Source organism: Lycium barbarum, chromosome 1, assembly GCF_019175385.1.
Source record: "Lycium barbarum isolate Lr01 chromosome 1, ASM1917538v2, whole genome shotgun sequence".
Taxonomy (NCBI): domain Eukaryota; kingdom Viridiplantae; phylum Streptophyta; class Magnoliopsida; order Solanales; family Solanaceae; genus Lycium; species Lycium barbarum.
Genome location: NC_083337.1, coordinates 18,255,155 through 18,274,933, shown reverse-complemented (window position 1 = coordinate 18,274,933; position 19,779 = coordinate 18,255,155). Strand labels below are relative to the sequence as shown.

At 35.2% G+C, this 19,779-nt stretch overlaps 2 protein-coding genes across 4 annotated transcripts; one reads left to right on the top strand and one right to left on the bottom strand.

Annotated features, from left to right (window-relative positions):
• The first annotated feature begins 1,091 nt into the window (after window positions 1-1,091).
• On the top strand, window positions 1,092-3,313 carry LOC132610323 (elicitor-responsive protein 3). Its single transcript, XM_060324629.1, has 4 exons — window positions 1,092-1,158; window positions 1,708-1,773; window positions 2,234-2,372; window positions 2,983-3,313. Exons 1-4 carry the CDS (start codon window positions 1,092-1,094, stop codon window positions 3,311-3,313), a joined length of 603 nt encoding a protein of 200 aa, XP_060180612.1.
• A 592-nt stretch (window positions 3,314-3,905) lies between these two features.
• Window positions 3,906-19,572, bottom strand: LOC132632893 (boron transporter 4-like). 3 transcript variants are annotated; one of them, XM_060349027.1, is made up of 15 exons: window positions 19,416-19,572; window positions 18,915-19,107; window positions 9,832-9,937; window positions 9,647-9,729; window positions 9,115-9,307; window positions 8,621-8,759; window positions 8,355-8,520; window positions 7,629-7,795; window positions 7,235-7,408; window positions 7,027-7,122; window positions 6,792-6,908; window positions 6,321-6,649; window positions 5,382-5,661; window positions 4,777-4,920; window positions 3,906-4,295 (listed from the first exon to the last, which is right to left on the bottom strand). In XM_060349027.1, exons 3-15 carry the CDS (start codon window positions 9,933-9,935, stop codon window positions 4,281-4,283), a joined length of 2,007 nt encoding a protein of 668 aa, XP_060205010.1. In that variant the 5' UTR covers window positions 9,936-9,937; window positions 18,915-19,107; window positions 19,416-19,572; the 3' UTR covers window positions 3,906-4,280. The 3 variants fall into 3 exon arrangements, with proteins under 3 accessions (XP_060205010.1, XP_060205019.1, XP_060205025.1); XM_060349036.1 differs by having other exon boundaries at window positions 18,915-19,133; window positions 19,416-19,567; XM_060349042.1 differs by having other exon boundaries at window positions 18,915-19,019; window positions 19,416-19,567.
• Between the last annotated feature and the right edge of the window lie 207 nt (window positions 19,573-19,779).

Sequence of the window (19,779 nt, the reverse complement as noted above, 5' to 3'; positions counted from 1 at the left end):
TTGAATTTTTGTGCTTGACATGTGATTTAGATTTCTTATGTTGTATTTTTTCCTCATAAACATGAAAACCCCACAATTTGTGAAAACTATCATAACTTCCCCAAGACTTATACAATCTTACCAAATGAGCAAATCACTTTTCATAAAACAAGTTATCGGAATATCCTAAGGCGCCACATTAAAAAGTCATATATCTCCATGTTTCTTTTATAAATGCTTGCTACACGCTATTACAAACTTTCAAATACACATGATTTTTAAAAAATCTTCTGGTTCAAAAGATCAACAATATTAGTAACTAACTATTCTTTAATATAATCTTTCCACATGGTATGAACAATTGCTTCACGTTGAGCATGTGTCTTTTTACAAAAATATAAACTTATGAGCCAACTATAATTTTTTTTTTTAAAAAAAACTTAAAATTTGAAATCCCAATTTTTGGAGAACTTGGTATTTAAAATCATAATTTGAAATTGAAGTCGAAGTTTTGTGCAGATTTCAAAAACAATTACTGATTTGAAATCAAAACTTGAACTTAGGGTCCCAAATCGAATGGCCAAACGCCTACATAATATCCGTTTTTGACAAAAAAAAAAAAAAAGGCAGGATCATTGTTTGTTAGTTCACTAGTTGGCAGTATAGTTCTAGATCCCCCCCCCCCCCCCCCCCCCCCAATGGGTTCTTAGCAAGGGAACAAATACGTGCCCATACATCCAGTTATTTAAATATTTATTCTTTCATTTTTCATTTATGGATGATTTTTGTTTCTTGAATTTTCAATAAATAGTTTTTCCGATAATTGTGCTGATCTTTCAAGAGTTTAGATTTAGATTACCATAACTAAAAGCTATATAGTACTAATAACTTGTTCGTTACTAAATGTTTCCCTTTAATTAAAGAAGTACCTAATTTAATTCTGGATAAATGTCTATTGTCATTTTTAGTATATACATGCACTAGTAACGTACCCTTCAATAGAATGTAATTGCATTACTTACAAAGAATAAAAGCTTAGCTTTCATAATCCTCAAACTTATAAAAAGGCAATTTAGAGATCACACCAATAAAAAACAATTCATTGTGCTATAATGAAGGGAGGACTCCTTGAAGTTTTTGTTGTAAGTGCCCGAGGCATTAGCCACTTCAACATTATTGGTAAGGATTTTTCGTATATACATTAATAGTTTCCAAAAAAATTTATTATCAATATATTTTAACAAGTTATTATAGGTAACTTATCTCATACTATTTTTCAGCGTATTAATCCACTTATTGTGGACAATATTTCAATTTTATATTATCAGTATCTTTTAACACGATGTAATTGGTAACTTGTCTTATAGAATTTTCAGATTATTAATTTACTTATGTTGGACAGTTACTTGAATTTTTATATTATAGGTATATTTTAACATGTTGTAGTAGACATATTGTTTTAGGTTATTAGTCCACTTTTGAACCGTTACTTGAGTTTTTATATAATCAATGTATTTTAATATGTTGTAACTAGTAGATATTATTTTATATATTTTTCAGGTTATCAATCCACTTATTAAAAACAGTAACTTGTAGTTATCTGTGTTAGGAAATGTATATTGTGTAAAAGTTCTTTTAATTTGTCAAGGGAAATATGATGATCTTCTTCTTCTTTTTGTCACGCTTTAAAGTCTTTATGTTTATGGACTATTACTTTGATTTATGTAGGAAAACCTTCGTATTATGTGATTGTGGAATGTGGATCTCAATCCTACAAAACCAAAATTTCCTCAGGTTTGCTTTTTGTTCCTATTCTTGTATTTGTATATATCTATCTACACTGACTTGTAGTATAATTTGACAAAATATAGGGCCTTTTCCTTCGTAGTTTTGGAATTTCATTAATATCCTTGATTAACAAATTTCCTTAATGGATTTGATAAGAGAAGTAATATAATTTTCTTAGAATATGAAATTGTATGGTCTGTCTGTCTTCAATTGATTTTCTATATGCATTTGCAACCGATACCAAAATTAGTACTCCCTCCGTTTCGACTTGTATAATATTCATTCTGTTTTCGAACAACTTGCATAAATTCAAATTAATTTATTAAACTATTCAAGTTTTAAATTTCGATATGATAGACAAACTTGCTTGATATTTACAATATTCAGTAATTAACTCATATGTATGTTGGTATGATGTCCGTAATATTCATATCTGTTTTTATGATCTAATTGCTACTTTTTGCAGGTAATCCAAAAGAAATTTTGTGGAATGAGAAGTTTAAGTTTGCATTGCCACCAAACAATTTAGAAGAGCGTAACTACCTTAAATTAAAAATTATGGACGAAGAATTCTTCTCAGCTGCTGGATTTGTCGGTGAAACAAGGCAAGAACTTACTTGCTCATTATTTCAATTATTATATGAATATTTACTGTTCATGTCGCTTTTTATAATAAAATATTATATAAGATAAAATAAAAATATTAGAATTTCTCTATATTTTCTAAATGGCATATCCAATTGCAAGACTAAAAGATTCCTAAAATACACTAGTACATAATGTAAAAATACAATTAACCCGACCAAAATATAATTCTAACTAATTGATTTAACCTCTATAAATTTTTTTTTTCTTCCATTTTGCTATATTTTCTAAGTCTGCCTGGATTCTAAGAAACTGACGATCTTTCAGGACAACTTCTTTTCATGTGATTTTAAGTATATTTCGTCCTTCTAGAAAAAAACATTCACTCATCATGCATGGTTTCACACCTAAGGATCAATAGGTATTTTTAACGGCTGACACAGAGTATGACCGAACCATCTTAATCGACTTTCTTTTGTTTTACCCAATTTACAATCTTTAGACTTTCTATTTTCACCAAAACCAATAATGTGGCAACTTTCTTACTGTCTTTTTTTTTTCTTATTAATATTGTATACTACTAGTTATTTATTTGAAAGTGCTTTTTGGTTTTTGCTTCTTGTGACTCAGAATTAATCTGAAAGGAGTTATTCTGGAGGGGAATGAAAAGGGATTCATTGAAGTGCTACCAGTTGCTTATAATGTGGTGCTTGAAGATGACACATACAAAGGGGAGATAAAAGTTGGACTAAGATTCACTCCAAGCAATGTATGCATCTTTTATAATTTTTTTCATAATTGCAATTTGTATACTATTAATCTCCCGCTTCCAATTTATGTGGTACCGTTTGGATCTCACAAGTCCTTTCTTTTTTTTCTTTTTTTAAATTTTGACCGTGTATTCGGACATGAAATTTTTAAGTTTTTTAAAATAAAACTTATATATTGGAAAACTATATAAAAGGTATTATAAGTCATAGTAATTGACAATTCAAAAAGTCTGAAAGATATATGAAAAAATGTGGTCACATGACAAGTTATTTGACTCTCAAAAACCGAAAGGTTCGTGCCATATAAAGTAAGAGGGAGTAATTATTTTTATTGCTATATATTTTCAATTTGCCCTAATTTATAAAAAAGTTTAATTCTTGTTTTTTTTTTGCAGAAAACAGTACAATCTGTGGGAAGAGAAAATGTTCAAAAGGAAAATGGAATTGGGGTTGGGCAATTTATATATAGCAAAATTATTAATCTCTGGCCAAACACTTGGTGGAGAAGCTTTTTTACTTGTGAGAATGCGAATAGTACTATTGACAAGAATAAGCCAAATTAGAGCTATTTAATTTGTTGTTTCATTTTCTTTTTTTAAAATAATGTTTAGATAAAAGGGATTTTTTAAAATAGTAATATTAATTGTGGATTGTTAAAATATTTATTATTCTACTTATGGTTGGTTATACGAGCTTTCTTTAATTAATTAAATTTAAGCCATTAATATTAACATGGAATATGTGTTACCATCCCACTAAGGACTTGGGGAAATAGAGACAATATAAAATAGAACGGAACCAGATCAAAAAATTGTCTGTATAACCACCAACATTTAACAGCACTGACTTATAATTGTCTGAGATTATTCGAGTAGATGCTTGTTAGGTACTGCCATATATGAAGTTCACTCTCATGAGTTATGATAGACCTACATCTTTACAACATTATACACTCTACATGCATCATATGTACGTTATTGCAATGATAACAAACCAAAACATTACAAATTTCACTAGAATATAAGAACCATGCATATATAGAAATTTTGATTTCTTTTTGCTCTTCACTTCCATTGCTTCATGTGTAGTTTATACGCATATTCGATCAATACATGTATTCATCACTTTATTGTTAGCTCGTAATTAGATTCTGCGTCATCAGTTGGGATGAACCTGCAAAGATATAAATAACCTTTCCGTCAGTATAAACCTTTTCAAGCGACTTGGAATTATCCCTTCTATTTCAACTGATGCGAAGATGATTGATTGCCATAGGGATTAAGAAAAAAAGAATGATTTTTGAAACTCGTATTCATAAACATGTCATAGGATTTTTGTGTGGCATCGAGGTAATGAAAAACTTATAGTTAAATTATTTTTAAATATTGAAATATATCATTTTTTTTGGAACAGAACAAAGCCACAACATGAAACATAAGAAGTCATATTTATGTAAATGTCAAGATGATCATCTAATTTTGGCCAATTTCACCAGCCATATGTTTTAACCACCTTTCAGCGCAATTAAAGTTTAAATTACTTCTAAGAAAATATAAGAATGTGCCTTTTTTTTTTAGAATGAACTCATAAGAAAATAATGCATGTCACACAAAATGTAACAGAGGGAATGTGTTATTCATATTCTGAAGGATACCTGTGGGCACTTATCGACGCCCTCACTGGAGCTGGCTGTCCTGACTTTCAACTCTCCTCTGCTGGTCGTAAGGGCATCCAATATCTCAGCATCAGAAATTTCTATTTCGCCTTCTTCAGTTCTAGTAACAGTTGCCTCTGTTTCCTAATAAAAGTGACAACATATTTATAGTGATAGAGGATATTAGTCTTCTTGTATGAGCAAATCATACATGTATTGGTTGTAAAATTTTCTATTATATATGTGAGACCTGAGGCTCCCAATTGGTAGAGTCTTCCAATTATTTTTGACTTTGTCTCATGGTATCAGAGCCAGACCCAACCAATTCAGTGTTCATCAATATCTATATTGTCTACGCTCCAGCTAACGAAGTTTGGGGATGCGAGGGACTATTAAGAGTCCCACATCGGATATGGAATGACTAATTGGTCTCCTTATATGGACTTGTACAATCCTCTCATGAGCTAGCTTTTCAGGGGAGAATTGTCCAAGTTCATATAAGAAGACCAATTACCCATCTCATATCTGATGTGGACTCTTAACTATAGATTTGTTTCTAAAACATGAAAATAATTCAAATAAGGTAGTACATATGCATGACATACATTGAAAGAGAAGCTAAGTGCACGTTGAGGAGAACCAGCAATTTCCTCATACTCGGCAGCATCAAGCTCTTGCAAATGACGAGGATGGAACAACTTGGGAAGCAAATGTTGCCTTATGCTTATGAGGAGAAAGAATGGCAAGGGGAAGAGAATGCCAGCTATGGGAATCCAAGTGACTCCAAAGCACACTAGTAAGAAAACAAATTGGAACACCGTGAAGATTGCAATGTATCTGAATGGTACTGACTCCACAAAAGATGCATGCACCCCTTCTAGGACCCTGCCATCATGGTAAGTTTGAAGAAATCACATAATTTGTCATATCATTTTTTTTTTGTTGTAAATGCTAGAGGTAAAAAGAACAAGAATTGATATATTATTATTTACTCCATGGGTTTTGTTTTGTGTGGTTGTACTGTTTGACTAGGCATGGAGCTTTAGCAAGAAATTAAAATTTCTGGAACTTGTGGTCTTAAATATGCTATGACATTTGTGTGATTATAAAGCATGGTATAATGGTAAGATAGAAAGTTTGAAGTTAAGGAGGCGTTTGGCCATATAGATTTAATATATTTTTCACTTTATTTGGAATTTATGAAGTTGAAGTTGAAGATGGAGTTGTGTTTTATTATAGATGGAGTTGTGTTTGACTATACTCTTTGAAAAGGCGAGAAGAGAACACTTTATTTGGGATTTGATCAAGAGGAGTTGAAAACAAGTTTGGAGCACTTTTCAAATTTGGAATCCGACTCCAAGTTGGATTTGAAAATTTTATAACCAAACATTGTGAATAATTCTCATGGCCAACGGGTATTTGTTTCTAAATTCAGAAATGTATCATTCTGTTTGAAACGATTTAAAAGGGGAAAAGTGTCGCATAAAATGGAACAGAGAAATTAATTACTTCAATGATCATATACCAGAAATTGATGAACTTACTTGAATCTTCTGCCAGGGGTGATGAAGAGAAGCAAGATTCTTTCCCATAGTTGATTTCCTGCCAGGCTATCAATAGCCATATAAGCAAAATATCCCCAAAGAACTGAGGTTGGTATCTTCTTTATGACTGGCATAGCACCTACTGATGCTGCCACTAGTAGTGACTGCAATAGATTGCTCACTCTTTGTTCATTCACTCGAACGGGCAAGTAAGCATCAATATGCTTCTCTGGATCAAATATACTATTCGACTTTTCACCATTCACATCTTCAGTTTCGCGTTTCATTATTGCCTCCTTCAAGTCTTCCAATTCTTTAACTACTGCAGTCTGCAATGGGAAAAAATGATCTATAAAGCTCAAACTTAATTAGTCTTGATATGTCTTGAAAAGTGAATCATTGGTCAAGAGTTGGATAAACATGCCGATGCATTTTTGAAAATAATAAACAGACTAAAAATATAAGACTTACAACAGGAGAACTGTCTATTTCTATGAATACAGTTTGCATGTTGCCATAGATTTCAATGTTGCTAGCTTTTTGCTTGATACTTTCCTTTGCACTTTCGACCATTTTCTTCCGAATCAGCTGATTAATTAGCATCAGTAACATGAAGTGTTAGCATTCAAATTAGCAGCACTAGAGCTAGGCAACAACCAGTAGCACATATAATTAACAACCATCCACAATTTTAGTTATGTTTTACCTGTTTCTTAAGAACAGCCAAGCTTTTAGTATGCATAGGGGACTGTGGAAGTACACCATTTGAAGGAGGCAATCCAATCAAACCGCATAGCAAAGTCTGGGGGAGAATTATCCATCAACCATTTCATTAACAATCTTGGTTATATTTTGAAACATCAAAAGATAATAAGAAAAAGTAGAAGAAATTAATCACAGATGACAAGGGATACCATAAATCCCAAGAGTAAGATATCATAATGATAAGCAGAAGGATTCTTTAGGTTGAACTCCTTTTGTTGCGCCAACTGAGAAGCAACACTGTGATCGAAGAAATAGAGTCCAGCAATCATCAAAGCTGGTATTATGGCAGCAAATATGTATGCTGGAGGAACCTTCCCCATATCCTGCATGCAGTTTAGGAATGTGTTAAATTTCAAGGACTTCTCATCATTCATCAGTTTGAGCTTGCACTTTTAACTTTAAAGTTTCATACAACTCATATCACGCTTATTCTAATATTATTTCAATTACTATGCGAAGTTTGTACTAATTAGCGTGGAATACACGTGCAACACATGTGGTTGTGAGCTAACTAAATATTGTTGAAGATGGAATCTTTCAAACCTTAAGTACAGTCCAATGATATACAGAAGTAGCTTGCCAAGGAAGGGGACTGTAAAGCCTTCTAGGAACTTTAGATGGAACTTTGCCCGGCAGCATGAATGAGATTGCTGACCACACAAGAACCATCAAGGGCACTCCATAATCAGCTATGAAGCTTCTAAACCAACCTGCAGGTTAGTAAACATAAATTTAAGAGAAACACTTATGCGTGTTGATTGAAATGACAATGTATAATTGATACCCCCTCCGTCCCATTTTATCTGTCGGTTTAGCTTAAAAAATTATCGAAAAATAATTGTCACTTTAAGAATTAAAGACTAAAATTGACAATTGTTTCCAATTATACCTTTAACATTAAAATAGTACTTAGTTCTTTTAAATATTGCTCAATTTTCAAAAAAAAATCTATGATAGGCTAACTTAGTAAACTATAGCTTATATTTATTATTTTTCTTAATGGCTGTGGAAAGAGGTAAAGCGACAGTTAAAATGGGACGGATAGAATAATTCCTCCGTCTCTTTATGTGATCACAGTCAGTTTAAGAAAAAGAATCTTTTATGGTCTAAAACAAGTCATATATAAATAGCTGTGTGATTATAAGTCATCTCATCCATTGTTTGTTTCTAGATATAAAAAAGTGTCATTTCTTTGGAACAGACTAAAAGACGAAAGTATACATAAAATTAGGACAGAGCCAGTACTATCAAATGTTTAGATTTACAGACCTGTGCAGTACCACCATGACCTTGCTTTCCTGCTCTTTAAGGCTGTATAGACAAGGCCAATAGTAAATATGATTCCAAGTAGCCCATTTGCGTAAAGCCAATGGAATTGATATTCCTCTGAACTTGGATCCTCCGATTTTGGAATGTGAAACTCGCTTACTATTCCCTGCACAAATTGTAATTACAAGTCTAATGTGACGTGGTTAAGACTTCATTCATTAATTAGGAAACATAAATCTGTTTCACTGTTTGTGCGGTTAGAATACCTTAATCGCTTCTTGCATGAAAAGCACGGTGATAAGCATGCCAAAAGTCTCCCCAGCAATCCTTGTAAATCTATTGACGATAGAGCTGGCATTGAATATTGCTAGAAGAAACAATATGAGAGCTGTCCAGACACAAATCCTGCAAAGTTAAATTACATCTTAGATATCATGAGAATGATCTTATATACTCTCTTCATTTCAATTTTTTTGTCTTAGTTTGACTTGACATAGAATTTAAGAAAGTAAAGAAAAATTTTGAATCTTGTAATCTTAAACCAAAGATATATATAATGTACCAAAATGTTCTTTAATTTTGCGAACATAAACATGTCATATGGGATGTTGAAATTAAAGAGTTGTCAAATTAGGAAAGAGACATCTTTTTTTAAATAGCCTAAAAAGGAAAGTAAGACGCAAACAAATTGAAACAGATGGAGTATTCCCTATCACACTAAAAATTGAACATATATATATATTTCAGTAGTAACATGTACCATCCTGTCCAAGCCAAGTAAAGGGTCTGTCCCAAATCTTCTCTATCTTTGGCAAACTTGTAGAGGTAACTGTACATAATAATTGTAGGTTCTGCAACTCCTAATAATAGAAGAGGCTGCCCACCTAGTATGGAATGAATGATACCACAAATAGCTGTAGAAGCCAAAGTTTCCACAGTGCTCAGGCTTCCATCTAACATATGCAAATCAAGTCAATAAGAATAAAAATAAATATTGATCGTTACAAAAGCCTGTGACTACAAATTGCTTAAGGCATAATACATAGATAGACATCTTAACTTGGCGTCAACTGGAAACTAACGGCTTCAACTTTGAAAATGTACATCTAGACACCTAAACTGCCCCCACTTTGTCTCATGGACATTAGACGTTGATGTGACACATAAATTTTGGAGGTGTTTAAATGATCATTTTGTAAGTTTGAGTGTTCAACTGACAGTAGAGGTCAAGTTTAAGTGTCTATCTATATATTATGCCTTTTCTTAATTTTGAAAAAAGTAAGTAAAAGAACCTGTCTCTCTGTTCAATTGTTCTCCAAAAGCAATCACTGGAAGAGCAGATGCAAAGAATATATACATAGTTGGAGCCAATATCCTAGCGTACATATGTATATACACAACAGATTAGATTAAAAGCAAGAAATATGAGTTTTAAAAACAACTAAAAGAATAGTAGTAATAAAACTAATCAGTATACCCTATTCCGGATCTGATTCCGGCAATCCAATCCTGCTTGTAGCAAGACACTCGTCCTCGAATATCCTTTGCAATGCCTTGGAATGGAGTTCCAAGACTCTTCATCTCTGCTGAACCAAAATTATGTAAGTGAAAAAAGAAAAAAAAAGAGTATTCACTAATCAAGATACATAAAAAGTAGTGATAAGTTGTGTTACATCCTATGTTTTGATGATTTGTCAAACAACTGAAAAATGGAGAGGGACCTAGTCTATTATATATTCTCTCTGTACATCGTACAGTGCACAACAATAGCTGTAAAGCTGCACACAAGTACAACAGATTTGCTGCGGTTCGGCTTTAAGTCAAACGTTAGGAGTGGTCTCTATTCTGCCCATAGGTTCCCTAATATATATACAACTTGCTCCAACATATTGGCTATCACTTGAAAAACCTAGTATCACTTAAAAGTGCAGCCGTCACGAGATTCTCCAAGTGTTCAAACCAAAGCTGACCACAGACTGAAGGACCAGATCCCAGCAACTAAAGATGCAAATGTTCCTTAGTTTGTTTTGAGCTTTGTTCATGTTCTCTATCTTGTAAACCTACTCTTCTCCAAAGAAGCTGTTGTAGGTATTCTGAATTCTCAGTAGTTGTACACTTGTTTGTAAGCTATTGAGTGGTACCCTTGGCTAGAGTTAGTTAAGGTGTATTAGTTGGTTTTTGCTAGAGTTAGTCAAACGTGGTTTAGTGCATGGCTGAAGTTAGTCATAGCGTGTAGCTTACAATAGGTTTATTGTAAGGGTGGGGGATTAAGGGTTTAATTCCTAGATTACAAGAGGGTGTAATATGAAGTTGCTCGGTGTAATGGAGTTGAAATCCTACGTGGTAGGTCGTGGTTTTTAATCCCTTGAGCAAGGAGTTTTCTACGGTAAAATCCTGTCTTAATTTCCTATTGCACTGCATAAGGGAATTGGTAGACAACCAGGTCCCTTTATATTTCGTTTAATGAACACATAGCCTATATCAATTGGTATTAGAGCAGGTTCTTTATAAAAGGTTAACACCTAGAAAGAGGCATTCAAATGGCTGCTCTACTAAACTTAGAGGGAGGACAATCAAATAACTATCAGGGGCTTGTGAAAAACACTACAGATGGTGTGCTTTAGGCGATGATGAACCAGACATGGAATGCTTCACGAAAAGACTCCGAAGGATGATTGAAAAACTCAAAAACACCAGTAGAAAATCAGGTCGCCCCAGCAAAGGAAGTCCTCCCCACAAGCAAGCTCACGATGAATATGAGTCAATTCCTGCACTCATGGCCAAGTTAGATGCAGATGGTAACGATGTACAAGACAAAGATGAGGTGAACGGAGGCGGTCATAGATGGTACATGGATAGTGGCTGCTCAAAGCACATGACAGGAAAAAAGGATGATTTTCTTTCACTCAAAGTCTTTCAAGATGGAAGTGTGTCTTTTGGAAATGGCCAAAAAAGGTACATTCTTGGAGTGGGTAAAGTTGGAAGGACACTTTCTCATGCTATTAAAATGTGTAATATGTAAATGGTCTGAAATATAGCCTGTTAAGTGTGTCCCAAATCTGTGACAAAGGGAATGAAGTAAAATTCCTGTCATGCTCCTACACTGTCACAAATCTCACAACCGGTGAAGTGGTGCTGATGGCTAAAAGATTCAAGAATGTATACGTTGCAGATTTTGGTCCTCAAAGTGAAAATGATCTCACTTGTCTAAGTACAATGGAGGATGACCCGGAGCTCTGGCACAAAAGACTGGGGCATGCAAGCTATTCATTACTAAACAAACTTGTTGTGAATGACCTGGTTCATGGACTACGAAAAGCAAAATTTAAGGATCACAAGACTTGTGATTCTTGCATAAAAGGGAAACAAGTAAGATCCTCCTTCAACCCAAAAGGGAAGTAAGTGCCTCAAGACCACTTGAACTTCTTCACATGGATCTATGTGGACTGATGAGAATTCCAAGCAGAGGAAGAAAGAAATACATTTTTGAGATTGTGGACGACTATTCCAAAATTACCTGGACTCTGTTTTTGAAAAGTAAGGATGAAACATTCCCTATGTTTTATGCCTTTGTAAAACAGATCCAAGTAAAACTTGGTGTGCATATTGTGAGCATTAGATCTGATCACGGTACTGAATTTGAAAATGCAAAGTTTGACGAGTTCTGTGTTGAAAATGGTATCAGTCACAACTTTTCTGCCCCCAGAACACTCAACAAAATGGAGTTGTGGAGCGAAAAAATAGAACTCTTGAAGATATGGCCAGAACGATGTTGATAGCGAGTGATGTGTCTAAAAGTTTCTGGGCTGAAGCGGTCAACACAACCTGTCATAAAATAAACAGATGTATGATCAGGTCTCTGCTTGAAAAGACTCCCTATGAGCTGTTAAATGGAAGAAAGCCCAAGCTGACATACTTACGAGCCTTTGGCTGTAAATGTTTTGTCCTAAACAACGGTACGAAAGCCCTGGGAAAGTTTGACGCTAAAAGTGATGAAGGGATATTTCTAGGTTACTCATCCCACAACAAGGCATACAAGGTCTACAACAAAAGGACGCAATGTGTAGAGGAAAGTGTGCATGTGATCATTGATGAGTCAAACTCCCAAGGAAATGACAAGGATCAGAATGATGAGGATGAAAATAGACCCTTTCCAAAGGTACCAAATGAAGCAATTGAGATATCAAATGGAAAGACAGAGTTGATGAATCAAATCAAACAAGTTGATGAAGCAGATGCTGATAGCCCCTCAAAAATTACGGAGTAACCTGATTCTCAGATTACTACACTTGAAGCAGAACATAGGGTGGTAAATGCAGCCTCAGGCACTCTTGAAGCTGATCAAGCAAGTGGAAGCCACGTATCAATCAATGCAAATAATGGATCCAACACTGAGGAAGCTGGTCCGTCCACTTCGATAGTCCAAGCCTTTATATGGAAGAACAAAGGATCTCATCCTCTTCAAAAAACGTGATTAATCCCTTGGACTCAGGCATTCAAACCAGATCTAAGGCGAGAAATATGTTCACATTCCCAAATTGAGCCCCAAAACATCAAAGAAGCCTTGAAGGATGCTGACTGGATAGCTGCTATGCAAGAAGAGCTTCACCAATTTGAAAGAAATAAAGTGTGGCACCTGGTCACCAGACCATCAGATAGAACAATGATAGGGACCAGATGGGTCTTTCGCAACAAACTTGATGAACTGGGCAACACTACCAGAAATAAGGCCAGGCTAGTAGTTCAAGGATACAATCAAGAAGAAGGAATAGATTACGATGAAACATTTGCTCCTGTGGCTATAATGGAGGCAATCAGGATTCTCATAGCCTTTACATCTTATATGGAATTCAAATTGTTTCAAATGGACATCAAAAGTGCTTTTTTGAATGGGTATCTCAAGGAGGAAATCTTTGTCAAGCAACCCCCTGGCTTTGAAAATCATGAACATCCAAATCATGTGTTCAAGCTTGAAAAAAATATTATATGTTGTAAAGCAAGTTCCTCGAGCATGGTAAGAAAGATTGTCAAAATTTCTTATTGAAAATGGCTTTACCAAAGGAAATATCGACAACACCCCGTTTCTGAAGAAAAGAGGAAGAAACTTGTTAATTGTACAAGTCTATGTAGATGATATCAGTTTTGGTGATACAAATAATTCATTGTGTGAAGAATTTGCAAAGCTCATGGGGAGTGAGTTCGAGATGAGCATGATGGGAGAATTAAACTTCTTTCTAGGTCTGCAAGTAAAACAAACCTCAAAGGGGACTATGATTAGTCAACAAAAGTACGTCAAGGAGCTACTCAAGAGATTTGACATGGAAAATGCTAAGCCTATTTGTACTCCTATAGCTACTGCCACTCGACTTGACATGGATGAACCTAGTGCTCCCGTAAATGAGACGATGTATAGGGGCATCATAGGATCTTTATTATACTTAACGGCTAGCAGGCCTGATATAGTGTTCAGTGTAGGGCTGTGTGTGAGATTTCAATCCTGTCCTAAAGAATCTCATCTGAATGCTGCAAAAAGAATCTTGAGATATCTCAAGGGAACTCCAGACTTAGTTCTTTATTATCCATCAGGAGATAACTTTGAATTGTTTGGGAATGCCGATGCTGACTATGTTAGTTATTTGGTAGATAGGAAGAGCAAATCTGGCATGGCACATCTTCTGGGATCGTGTTTGATATCTTGGGGAATAAAGAAACAAAACTCAGTGGCTCTCTCCACTGCCGAAGCTAAATATGTTGTCACTGCATCCTGTTGCGCTTAATTGTTGTGGAACAAGCAACAACTCGAAGACTTCGGTGTTGTCACCGATTGTGTTCCTCTGCTATGTGATAATACAAGTGCAGTCAATATGGCAAAAAAATCTTGTACATCACAAACGAACTAAGCACATTGATGTCTGACACTATTTCTTGAGAGATAATGTTGAAAAAGGTCTAATATGCATAAAGATTTGCAAGACAGAAGACCAGGTTGCTGATACCTTCACAAAGGCCTTGAGCAGGGAGCATTTTGAAAGAAACCGTCTTGAGTTGGGATTGATCAAGCCTAACTGATTTTCCTTATTTTTTGGCTATGATAGCAAAAGAGTTACACTATAATAAAGTGTTTTACGATAGCATCTAACTCACTCTTATACTGTTATAGGTATACATACATGACAATCTCAAGACCAACACAAGCTTATGTGGCAGTGCACACCCTAGAGTCTCTCTTAAATTTGTCATAAACCAGTCAAGGGACCTGCTTCTTGTGACTCAGATTAGTAATCCTTTCAATGCTTGTATAAATTTTACAACTGTTATAGTGCCATGTCATCTCTAAATCGATCCACTCAGTTCCTCTTAACTACCTTCTCTCTCCTCACTTAAGTCCACAACCCTACTTTACTCCTCCTTCTTCTTCAATATTGTTCTCTCCTTAACCAATTTATCATCAAGTATTGGTATTATCCTTTTTTTTTTTGGATGTCCACCTTAGCTAAAACTGTTTCTACTTCCTCCCTTTCAAATTCGCATCCACTGCCTCTGTAACCAAATCTCCAAGCTCTCAGACAACAATCTACCATCCTTCCCAAGATTCAAAATTTTTGGCCTCTCTCGGACTTGCAAGAATCTATCTCCTAGAAAATTTGTAACATTCCTGCCCAATTCTGACCAAGCTGACCTGCTTGAACTGACCAAAGAGACTGAAATATAAGGTCAAGAAACTGCAAATAAAGCCGTTGCCAATACGCCAGAAGGTAAGTCAATGAGAATTGAAATGAATAAACCAGTGAACAAAGATGGGCTTGTCCTTCCTGCACCTGAAGGCAACTTACATTCCTCTGAGAGAAACAAGAGAATATTTGAATCGTCCATGGAGCTAGATGGGTGTACTACAACAAAGGAAAAAGGTGGATCCAATATCCCTCACACCGACTCTGCGATGTTGGCTGTTCTTGCACAAACCTTGCAATCCATGAAAAACGGTGAGGGTGTTATTGGTAATTTGTCGTCTGGATCTGCAAAGCTAACAAGGGACTTCAAAAATGGACCTGCTCTCTCGGCCCAAAGGGAGTCTAGGTCTTCTGCGCTCTATGAGAAAGAATATGGGTATATGCATGACTTACCCAAGGACAGGTATATCGTGCTAGATGAAAATGTTGCGATTTTTGATGGTATGAAAAGTGTAATCCAAAAGAGAAAGTCATAGAAAACAAAACCCTTCGGGCAACAAATCATCAAGTCACGATTCACCAGTCCTTGCTCCTCCCTAAAGGGCATAAGTAGAAGTCGAAGGGAATCTGGTTTCTCCTTACACCAGCAGAGTGGTTGAAGTGCTCCTCAACTCGGAAGAGAACGCATAAAAAATTCGAAGGGAACTAAGAGGTGTGTGTCCAAGACAGAAGGTGTCAGCAGAGTCTCTACCATCTCTACACTTCTTGTAGCTCAGAAAGTTGCAAATGCTGATATTCATAGGGTTACTGCTGACAATAATATTTTCAATGCTGAGCTATCTGGAACGACACGGGAGTCTGGCTCCTCTTGTGCCTTGGAGGCTGCCAATGCTGAAATCGTGCATCTATAGGTCGCAAATGAACGACTTAAGCAAAGGGTCGCTTTCCTTTGCGACCAGATGCTGCAAGATCAACGCACCAGTAATGAATAAAGATTTGCGACAACATAAAAAACATAGACTAAATCTTGTATTTGGATCAGGTTCTTTAACTTGTAGGTGACTTTGTTCTTGAGAGACCTTGAGAACTTGTGTCTGCAGCTTTGCACGATTTTAGATTAAGTTTTCAAGTCTACCAAATGTGTTGCCATCATATTGTATATATTGTAGGAGCATCTGGGGTGAAAAGATACCACTCTTCAATTTTGACCTAAAGCATGGGCTAGCTCACTGTACTTGTGTGCAGCAAGTGGCTTCGGCTTTAGAACTGTCTCTGCCGACAGTGCAAGGCGTACAAAGAGCAGATTATAGACCAGGTCTCTATCTGGTTCTGAAACAGTTTGACAATCATCAAAACACGAATGCACTTGGAACTATCAGTTTTACTTTTCCCAAAAGGAAAATTTTAATATTCCATACTTGGATAGCCTCTTTCTTCCAAGGAAAAGGTTTTGGACCTCTATAAATTGAAGAATCCCTTTCATACAACATAACACAATAGCATCCATAATGTAGTCATTAAACGAGTCTCATTTAGGGGCAGATTTTTCTCTCTAAAGGTTATATATTTTTATATTAGTTTTTCATATGTAGATCAATTGACCAAACTATATTAGAATATTATGTCTCTTTTAGTATGTTTTTCTTTGTCATCTGAATTATCGTCTTCAAGGTTTGCAATTGTAAGCTTCCGCATGACGCCCTGATTATTTCGATCCCAACAAAAACACCCTCGGTCCATGAATGTGCACGCTCCAGACCGGATATTAGACCCTAGATAAAAAGAATGTCCGAATCTGGGTGTCACAGGGGTGTAGAGAAATACACCACATCGATGACAGACGAGAACCCTGACCTCCTTATAAGGCTTGGACAATCCTCCTTCTTTGAGCTAGCTTTTGGGGTGTGAGTTAGGTCCAATGCCTAATCTGATAATATCACAATTGAGTTGTTATATAATTTGGGTATTACGGTTGAAATATTTAGTGATAAGGTATCACAGATGAAACATCTGGTGAAAGGTATTACCGATCGAAGGGGCCATTTGTACTAAAAATTTATTTTTACCTTTTAGTGATAAGGTATCACAGATGATGAAACATCTAGTGAAAGGTATTACCGATAGAAGGGGCCATTTGTTCTGTAAAAGGATTGTTACCTTTCCGAACAAGTGTAATTTAACGGAAAAGGGTCATCTTTGCTCCTGTACTATATTTGTTCTTCGTTATACTTTTTTTTATATATTTGTCCTTATCATCCAATTTTAGGGTCATATTTATCCCTCCTCCGTTAAATCTCATGTCTTCACCTAAATTTTCCTATGACACCTACATGGCATTTTTTTTTTCCCAATTAAATTTGGTCACCCATTTAAAACTTAACCGCCTCCCACCCGATAAAACCCGACCCACTAAAGGATGAACATAAACTCCTCTATTTTCTTCTTCTCCTTCTCTGCTACTTCCCCCATTAACGGAGCTCTACATTTCTTCATTTTCCTGACTTTTTCTCGACCCAAAATCCTCATTTCTTCACTTCCACTACAAGAAAAAATATATATGGCAACAATTTTTTTTTTGTTGCCATAGATTGATTATTGTTGCAAAAAGTACTTTTGGCAACAAAAAAATATATTTTGTTGCATGAACTTTTCCCCACGGTTATTGCAACAACATGCAATAAATTTTTTTTTATTACCAAAAATACTTTTTGCAACAATAATCAATACTATGACAACAAAATTAAGTTCTTTGGCAACAAAAAAAATCATATGCCAATGATAAAACTAAGTTGTTGCTAAATATAAAAAAATTTATTGCGATTTCTATACTTTCTCGTAGTGTTCTACGTAACAACAGTGATAGCCCAGACAATACATTTGATTTCTCTTTTGGATTTTCTGATGCAGTTACGAACTCCTCGTTTGGGGTTCTTCCGGTACTCCCAAGGTAATAAAATTGTTAGCTGACACTTCAAAATACGTTGAAAAGAACAAATCTTGCAAGCGTAAGGACGATTTGAGAAAAATTGTCAGTGATGAACTTTTAGCACTTGGCTATAAAGCTTCTATCTGCAAATCTAAATGGGAAAAAGCTTCCTCTATTCATGCAGGTACATGCTTCCCGCAACTCTGACGAATTTTGGTAAATCTTGTGCTGAGAATTATGAGCCTTTTTCTCAATAATTTTGAAATATTCAGGTGATTAAGAGTATATTGATGCGACTGTGGGAGGAGAAAGAGTGATGGTCGACGTAGATTTCCAGACGGGGGAGTTGCTGCGGGTTAAATTCTTTTAAATAGGTGACCAGATTTAATTTGAAATAGGCTAATTATATTTCAAAAGAGTCTCAGCTAACCCTATAGACACACAATCAACCTTTTGAGACAATAATAATATCATGGTTCAAGTCTTTCCTTCCTCTTTTCTTCGTCTACTTTCTAACATACATGCATTACAAACAAAGACTACCTTATAGTATGAAATGCAATATTCGCCTGATTCTTCACGCACGGAAGATACTTTGCTTTGGTGGGGTGTGGAACGCTGACAGACAAATAAAGAAATAATGTCTTTAAAATAGATGAAGAAGACGAAATGGAGGACTAGGGAATTGTTATTATCAGTGGCGGAGCCAGAATTTTGGGTTCAAATATACGAAGAAGTCAAGGAGGTTCAATATCTACTATATATACATGAAATAATAAATTTAACCTTATATATATAGTGTAACTTTTTGCCTGAAGACTACCTAAATCCGCCCCCGATTATTACATATTTACATAGAAGATCCAAAGACGTGACATGCATTCATCTATATATTCTTCATAGATTATGTGAACTAGATGATGAGTTTGACCATATATGAAAGAGAAGAGTTACGTTAGTTACCTGATATTTTCTGTCTCACTTTCCCAAGAAAATGGCTGGAGATTATGCAGGAGAAGTTTTTTTCAGGGACTTTTGTTTTGTCTCTCAAATAATAAGATTTGGAAGCTGCATAAAAGAACAGCCTGTTGGTAGCTGTAATTGCTAGTGGGGGTTGGTGCTGTAGTTGCTGGTGGGAAATCTTGTGCTCTTCTGCCTAGGTTTGTTTTTCAAATAAAAAATCTTGCAATTCAACAATTAAAATTCTCATTCAATGCAAATAGTACAACAATTAAAGTACGAAGAAGTAAATACACGAAGAAGTCAAGAAATTCAGCATTTACTATATATACATGAAATAATAAATTTAATTTTGTATATATAGTTTAACTCGGCCCCGATTATTACATAGTTACATAGAAGATCCAAAGACGTGACATGCATTCATCTATATATTCTTCATAGATTATGTGAACTAGATGATGAGTTTGACCATATATGAAAGAGAAGAGTTACGTTAGTTACCTGATATTTTTTGTCTCACTTTCCCAAGAAAATGGCTGGAGTTATGCAGGAGAAGTTTTTTCAGGGATTTTGTTTTGTTTCTCAAATAATAAGATTTGGAAGCTGGATAAAAGAACAGAGTTGGTAGCTGTAGTTGCTAGTGGGGCCTTAAACAACGTACCAAATCTTGTGCTCTTCTCCCTAGGTTTGTTTTTGTAATAAAAAATCTTGCAGATTCAACAATTAAAAATACTCATTCAATGCAAATAGTACAAAATAGTGGCACAAAATTCAAAGCCAAAGGTCCGCATGACGATCTGAGCTAACTTTAAGTTTTTCAAAGATTAAGATTATGTTAATTACTCTCTCTTGAAAAACAAAATCT